Genomic DNA, 8,476 nt, shown 5'->3' with positions numbered 1-8,476 from the left:
TAAAAGGTATTTTCCATTCATGCTATATATCACTGTATTATATCAAAAACTCTTTGTTAATATTAATTCAGATTAAAGTATTCAGTTCATATAAATCTCATCACAGCCTGAAGGGCAGTAATGTGGTCGCACAGTCAGACAAGTTTCTCTACTCTTCCATCAAACCCTATCTACCCTACATGCATGTTCAAATGGAAAACACAGAGATTTTAATTTAAAAGCAATGTTCCCACATTTGCGGAGACTGCATTCACGGTAAACGCTGCATAACAATCGGAAATTACCTTTAAATTTAAATCGCACTATAGCGCAGATCTTTAGCGCTACGGATTGAATCGCGCTCTTGTAGAGGACACAACAAATATGTTTATGCTGGAAGTGGTGTTAGAGGGTCAGTAGGGGGCACTCTTCCCTCTGGTCTAAGGAGTTCCCAATGCTCAGGGGCAGTGACAGGGACATTGCCCTGCGTAAGGTGCAGGCTTTCAGATGGGACGTTAAACGGATGTCCTGACTGTGGTCATTAAAGATTCCATGGCACTTATTGTAAGAGTAAGTGGTGTAACCCTGGTGTCCTGGCTGACTTATTATATCCCTCATTCCTAATTGGCATATACTGTATATCACTCCTCACCTCTACACCATGAAAGCTGATGTCTGGTGAGTATTCTGGCACAAATGGTTGCACCCATAGTTGTGTACGACAAGAGATTCATCCAGTCATAAGGTAATTTAATGTCCTGTTTGGATATGACATTCTCATTCTGGATTGGATAGATTTGTTTAACCCTTATTTCTGGTTGTAGATATTAAACACTACCTCCAACAGAGGACTTGTGGATTGGCAGTAAAAGTAAAACACGGGTTACAATGGAAAACTATTACGTGTAGTTGAATTTCTGTTAGATTAATTTGTATTTTAAGAATAATTACTAAAGGATTTCACCCCAAATACAGTATAAATGTGTAAACTGTGTTAGAATTATAATGTATTGTCAACCTACTAACAGAGGGGGGCGGGACTAAACATTCCAGGGTGAAGGGGACTGAGAAAACGGGTTACAAAAAGCCTCCTAAAGGTGGGCGGAGCAAAATGCCTTTGTGTGTCAAGGGGTATAAAACAGGAGTGTATGGGTTTTGGCGCCAGAGCTCTCCATTAATAAAAATACAGATCATTCTTGCTGGTTGTGGACCTTGAATCATTTATGATTAAAACCAGAGCCTTACAACCTCTGGTAATGATTCAAGCTTAGGTTGAATTAGAGATAGAAATTCTCATAACAATTTCTCTGGACCAAGCGATACAGCCAAGCAGTCATCAACATAGGGCGGCAGGTAGCTTAGTGGGTAAGAGCGTTGTGCCAGTAACCGAAAAGGTAGCTTAGTGGGTAAGAGCGTTGTGCCAGTAACCGAAAGGTCGCTGGTTCTAATCCCCGAGCCAACTAGGTGAAAAATCTGTCGATGTGCCCTTGAGCAAGGCACTTAACCCTAATTGCTCCTGTAAGTCGCTCTGGATAAGAGCGTCTGCTAAATGACAAAAAAAAAAAAAAAAAAAAAAAAACATCCACTCTGTATTTTTCTCCACTCTCTCTCAAAGGTGCCTTTGGGAATACTATCGCTTTCAAAATAAAAGTCCCCAGGGTACAAACAATAACAGTGCCTCAATACATTACGGCAAAATAAAAGTAATAACAAAAGTAAGGCTACAGATTTTTTTGTCAACATAAGTCTTTAGAGCTGCCATTAGTATATATGTTTTACGTCTCTGATTGTTTTGCTCTGCTCTCTGCCTGCCTGCTCTCATCCCGTTGGTTCTCAGCCTCTCTCACTTTCTTTTTGTATTCTCGGACCGCAGCAGCTGCCGTACACAGGTCATAATATGCAGAATTTATTTCCAGAGGAAGATCAGCACACTTCTCCTGAAATTCCTCATCTGGACAAGTCAACAGTGCCATCAAATGTTTTCTTGTTTTACCAGAACTTCCTTTGCCTTTTAATTCACTCTTTATCTCACCATGCATGTATGCACTTGTTGCCCAAACCCTAGGTTGATAATGTGATTGAGCAGTTATCAGGCCCTTTTCAGTGACTTTAGACCTTGTTGGAACAGAGGTCACTATGGGGTTGCCCTTGGTAAAGACTGCTGTGAATTCTTCACGTTGCTTAACTTTTTTGATCAATTTTGGTGACTCCATTGCTTTGCCTCTACCAATAAAGCTCTCTGTTAGTGTGTCCTCCCCCTCTAGAAGTAAAACACAGAAGTTGGGCTCTGGATAATATGTGCCAAGAGGGAAGTATTTTGCTGTCTCAATTCGAACGCCATTGTCAACCTGGCTTGCCTTCTTGAAATCACCATCAGGAAACTCATAGCCTGTTGACATCACCGTTGGTGGGATGCCATTGTGAGTGTTAGAGTGCTGTCTGACTATCTCTAAATAAGAGCTGTACACTTGGTTAAAGCTTACAGTATCAGCGTCAATAAAACTGAAATAGATCACATCAGTATCATCTTTTCTCAACTCTTTAACTAGCTTTTCAGTTTCTGCATGATTTTTTAGATATTCTCTGATATCCGTATATGGTATTTGTTGTTTTTTAGGGTCAGGTTTTGGGTCATATTTAATGTCACCCTTGGGTCCCCAGGTAAATGAAATCTTTTTATACGTAAATATTGTTTTTTTCTCATTTTCTTCTACGAGCTGAGACAGCAGCTCCCTGAGATCATCAGAATCTTTTCCATTGAGACCAATGATGATGGCCACGTCTTTCAGGTGCTCCTTATCTTCCTCCTTAAAGCCTGTCTCCTCCAGCAACGTCAGTAACCTTTGAACTTGCGACTTGATTTGGTCCTTTGGTCGGTTGTTGTTAGGTAGTGGCACCCACATGGGTACATTGATCAGAAACTTGATCTTTTTATCCTGGTTCTGCTTCTGGGTTTGTTAAGAGAAACAACAAAAACAAACCATGTAAGGTTAGAAAATGATCATACTTTGGTTAAAGGTCATTGTTAGAAATTTGCAGTATCCCTTAGAGAGGACAGATTTAAACTCTGAAGCTCATTAACCTCTCACTGTATTTCATAGATTTGAGCCCAGATGTTCTATTACAATGACACTGTTGTTGGCTCACCTGACTGGACCCCTGGCTGAGCTCGTTCCTTCCATCTTGGTCCCCTCCTTTGTCCTTCTTCCAACTAGAGGGCCCTGGCTGTTGGGGATTGTTCGGCCTCTTGGCACCAGTGGGCAAAGCTTGCAGCTTAGTATTCTCCGAACTGCAGAACAAAACGGGAATAAATCACCAGTAATAGGAAAACTTACTTTGAGAGGACTATGCCACCCCCATCACCCAAATGTTTTCCTCCAAAACTCCCTACATGAGTCATTTTCACCAAATGGTGTCCTCACTATCCCTAATCTCCCTACCGTATTATGTGTTCATTGGTGTCTGGGTTATTGACATGAGACTGTCTGGTGGGCGGCTTCACAATAGAGTCTGAGGGGAGAAACAGGCTATTCAGAGACAGAGCATTTGGGGAGGGAGTTAGAGTTAGATTGAATGTGTAGCGATAAACCATTCTCTTCTCACCTGGTGGTACATTACTAGCTGGGATGTCTACAGGTTCATCAGACGCCATCCCCAAACAGCAGGAGAACATTGAGGAGCGTGGTTGGGTTGCCGGAACCATCACAGGAGATGTCTCTGGGGATCGTTCTTGTGATCTGTCATGTGATCTTTCTCGTGATCTTTGTCTCTGTTGTTTGTTATTACCCTCCATGATGTTTCAGACAGACCTACTGTATAAAAGCAGAAGACAAGACTCATAGGAGGAAAGGATCTATTTAAAATCAAATCAAAGTATATGTGCAATATATGGCTATTGACTTTTTGTGAATCCAACCATACTTAATTGATACTTGAATGTTGATAGAGAATATACTAGAGCTTAGTATAGCATACTACATTTGATGAAGATATCGATCAACGCTTTCACTATTTTCTTGTTTCTTAGTGAAACTAAATTATTCAGATGAAGGTTTTTCCTAATGCCTCTAAAGATCGAGATAAGATTAGGCCTATCTAAAACAAATCTATCTGTTGATGTTCTTAGCGATCTACCCCAGTAGTTTCCCTCTGGGACTTGTGTTATGTTGCAGGTCACCAACATTCCTCCACTATGCTGAATATTTCATTAGAGACCCATCTTCCTTTTCAGATATGTTCGCAAGAAAACACCTGCATCACTGCTGGTCTGATGAAACCAAGACTGAACAATTTGGCCTGAATGCCAAGCGTCACGTCTGGAGGAAACCTGACACCATCCCTATGGTGAAGCATGGTGGTGGCAGCATCATGCTGTGGGGATGTTTTTCAGCGGCAGGGACTGGGAGACTAGTCAGGATCGAGGGAAAAATGAACGGAGCAAAGTACAGAGAGATCCTTGATGAAAACCTGCTCCAGAGCGCTCAGGACCTCAGACTGGGGCGAAGGTTTACTTTCCAACAGGACAATGACCCTAAGCACACAGCCAAGAGTGGCGCAGGAGTGGCTTTGGGCCAAGTCTCTGAATGTCCTTGAGTGACCCAGCCAGAGACCGGACTTGAACCCGATCTAACATCTCAGGAGAGACTGCAACTACGCTCCCCATCCAACCTGACGGAGCTTGAGAGGATCTGCAGAGAAGAATGGGAGAAATTCCCAAAATACAGGTGTGCCAAGCTTGTAGCGTCATGCCCAAGAAGACTCGAGGCTGTAATAGCTGCCAAAGGTGCTTTAACAAAGTACTGAGTAAAGGGTCTGAATACGTATGTAAATGTGATATTTCAATTTTTTTTATTTGTAATACATTTGCACAAAAATAAAAACAGTTTTTGCTTTGTCATTATGGGGTATTGTGTGTAGATTGAGGAGGGAAAAAAGAAATTTCTAAAATTTTAGAATAAGGATGTAACGTAACAAAATGTGGAATAGGTCAAGGCGTCTGAATACTGAATACTTTCTGAATGCACTGTATCTGTTTTTCCATTTAGAAATGAAAACATTTTATGTATCTAGTCCCCCCACTTATGCAACTACTATATTTTAGTTATAAAATGTTCATGAATCTTTTTAAAATGTTAGAATTTTTCTTCCACTTTGTCATTACAGAATATTTTGTGTAGATCATTGACCAAAAAAAAGGCGATCAAATCCATTCTAATCTCACGTTGTAACGCAATAAAATTTGACAGCTTCACTGTCCAAATTCACAGTGCTTGACTAGGGCAGGAGCTCACCGGAGCTGAGTCCCGGCACTTAACATTTTCTACTGCTTGAGCTCCTGTTCCTCTTTTAGAATATTAGCTCAAAAGTATTGTGGAGGTCCTACACCAATTTAAACAGTACCGGCACCCAAAATGAGTACCGGCACCTATTTCAGTACAAGTCAAGCACTACAAATTAATATGGTGAGAAGTACAAATAAGGTGTAATCTTGTTTCAAACACACACATCATACCAACTTTAAAGGGATATTTTACTCTTAACACAAATAAACATTATTTTCCACCTACTGGTACCTTGGCTGTAGTCGATTCAACAAGGCAGTGTTTGGAAATTCCCTTAGATACTTAGTCTTATATTTAGTTTTTTTTAAATATTACCATTAACACTTATGCCTCTGTAATAACACTAACATTTTATTAACTTGTTGTAACATATTGCACTTTCCCAATTGCAAAGCAATGTATTTGAGTTGATAATTTACAGTAAAGGTAATTTAAAGGCAATTTACACGTGAGCCTTGTACTGAATCCCCACCCTAGTCCTTTAGTGTCAGTAGAATTACATAAACAAAAATATATTTACACTGCTAAGTTGTCATATAGGCCTATATTCCCTTTAGTTGTTCCTGATAGTCAATCCTGTCAATTTAGACAAATACATAAATATACATTAAAACCTGAAAGAAAGTCTTACCCACTAATTATCTTCTGATCACTCCACTGTCTTTACATTACTTTTTTATTTATGCTTGAGGCAGAGGTTCTGTATGTGAGCTGTTGAAGGTTCCTCTTTATGAAGCCCAGAATAGGATGTGGCCTCTTATACCTCTCAAGAAGGAAGTTATGTGCATATTCTGCTTCTTTTGTAGTAGGTGGAAGGAAGCATCTGAGAGGGAGAGGTGTGACTGCTGATACACACACACACACATGCACAGACACACACAATAATGTGTCATTACACAGTAGCCTGTCTGCAAATGTAACTGTAGTACAGGCATTTGTGGAAAAAAATTACAGTAAAGTGTGACTGGTTATTTTTAATGAATGAATTTATTTTTAATGAGGCAGTAGTGTAGTCCTACAGATATCTCTATAGACAGGTTAGCTGACAACGTCTCGAAAACGATGTGCACACTTCAATGGAGCAGAAGTCCTTGTGTTGTTGTGATTCTGGATGGCCAGATAGCTAGCAACAATGACAAGAAGCTGCCATGTGGGGAATCCTAGGTGCCTCGATTCAGCTAGTTTTAGCTTGTTCTTGATACCATGTCTTGTTTTTTAGGTGTTTTGACTGTTGCCACATCTATGCTAATATGGCAAAACATTTGCTGGCTAGCTAACCAACAACTGTAACAATGTATTTGAGAGACAAGTGCTCATTGTGCAAATGTATTTATGTTTTCAATAAACATTAGAGATGAAATATAGTTTACATGTTGTCAACAATCTTAGCCAGCCCCATTGGTCAAAGGCAAAATTATCCAAGATTAGACCAGAAATAGATCCCATTTGTGACCGACGTCAGCAGGCTCCTGCTACTTTATTACACATGTTTTGGACATGCCCGAAATTGACAGATTTCTGAATATCAATTTTTGAGTTTTCTAAAATACTGGAAAGACCTATAGAACATTCTGCCTTTATTGCATTGTTCGGAGTGGCACCACAAGTCCCTTCTAAACAGTTCTATGGGCAACATGCTGGCATTTACTACTATTTAAGTGGAAGGATCGGTTTCCTCCTACTTTTAACCATTGGATAAAGGAAGTTATGCAACATCTCAAGCTAGAGAAAATACGCTACTCCGTTAGGCGATCTTCAATTACATTTTATCATATCTGGCAACCTTTCCTATACTTTGAAAAAGACATGGACCCAGCTAATTCCACAACTCCATAAACCAACCCAAATTAGAATTTGTATAATTATTTTGACTATTTTGTAACTTTTTGTTTTATAATATCTTTGTATGTTTTTTTACATGGAGCAATTACAGCTGGAAGTCTCTTGGGGTATGTCTCTATAAGCTTGGCACATCTAGCCACTGGGATTTTTGCCCATTCTTCAAGGCAAAACTGCTCCAGCTCCTTCAAGTTGGATAGGTTCCGCTGGTGTACAGCAATCTTTAAGTCATACCACAGATTCTCAATTGGATTGAGATCTGGGCTTTGTCTAGGCCATTCAAAGACATTTAGATGTTTCCCCTTAAACCACTCGAGTGTTGCTTTAGCAGTATGCTTAGGGTCATTGTCCTGCTGGAAGGTGAACCTCCGTCCCAGTCTCAAATCTCTGGAAGACTAAAACAGGTTTCCCTCAAGAATGTCCCTGTATTTAGCGCCATCCATCATTCCTTCAATTCTGTCCAGTTTCCCAGTCCCTGCCGATGAAAAATATCCTCACAGCATGATGCTACCACCACCATGCTTCACTGTGGGGATGGTGTTCTCGGGGTGATGAGAGGTGTTGGGTTTGCGCCAGACATAGCGTTTTCCTTGATGGACAAAAACCTCAATTTTAGTCTCTTCTGACCAGAGTACCTTCTTCCATATGTTTGGGGAGTCTCCCACATGCCTTTTGGTGAACACCAAACGTGTTTGCTTATTTTTTTCTTTAAGCAATGGCTTTTTTCTGGCCACTCTTCCATAAAGCCCAGCTCTGTGGAGTGTACGGCTTAAGGTGGTCCTATGGACAGATTGTCACGCCCTGGCCTTGAGAGGCCGGTTGTCTTTAGTTGGTTTGGTCAGGGTGTGAGGATCTATGTTAGAATTTCTATGTTTAGGATCTAGATGTGTATTTGGTTTGGCCGGGTGTGATTTCCAATCAGAGACAGCTGTCGCTCGTTGTCTCTGATTGGGGATCATACTTAGGTAGCCTATTGCCTACTGTTTATTGTGGGATCTTGTTCCCTGTTAGGCTTGTATGTGTATAGCCTGAGCGTTACGTTGTTTCTTGTTTTGTTTATGTTTATTGAGTTTAATAAACATGTGCGCTTTTCACGCTGCACCTTGGTCTGATCCGTCTCTCAACGTTTGTGACAGAAGATCCCACCAAACGAGGACCAAGCAGTGTGGCCAGGAGCAGACATCCTGGACATGGGAGGAGATCCTGGATGGTAAGGGATCTTGGACATGGGAGGAGATCCAGGCTGGGATGGATCGCCGTCCTTGGGAACAGACAGAGGAAGCCCGGGTAAGAGAGGAGCAACGGCGACACCGACG

The 8,476-nt window shown here is 41.0% G+C and overlaps 1 protein-coding gene across 1 annotated transcript; it reads right to left on the bottom strand.

The window, feature by feature from the left end:
* Positions 1-1,565: 1,565 nt before the first annotated feature.
* Positions 1,566-6,041, bottom strand: LOC121574682. The gene is made up of 5 exons (XM_045225430.1): positions 5,953-6,041; positions 3,583-3,791; positions 3,420-3,489; positions 3,127-3,268; positions 1,566-2,927 (listed from the first exon to the last, which is right to left on the bottom strand). The coding sequence occupies exons 2-5, from the start codon at positions 3,770-3,772 to the stop codon at positions 1,755-1,757; spliced, it is 1,575 nt and encodes a 524-aa protein (XP_045081365.1). The 5' UTR covers positions 3,773-3,791; positions 5,953-6,041; the 3' UTR covers positions 1,566-1,754.
* Between the last annotated feature and the right edge of the window lie 2,435 nt (positions 6,042-8,476).

Source organism: Coregonus clupeaformis, chromosome 15, assembly GCF_020615455.1.
Source record: "Coregonus clupeaformis isolate EN_2021a chromosome 15, ASM2061545v1, whole genome shotgun sequence".
Lineage (NCBI taxonomy): Eukaryota > Metazoa > Chordata > Actinopteri > Salmoniformes > Salmonidae > Coregonus > Coregonus clupeaformis.
Note: the sequence above shows the minus strand (reverse complement) of the source record. Positions and strands in the feature narration are given on the sequence as shown.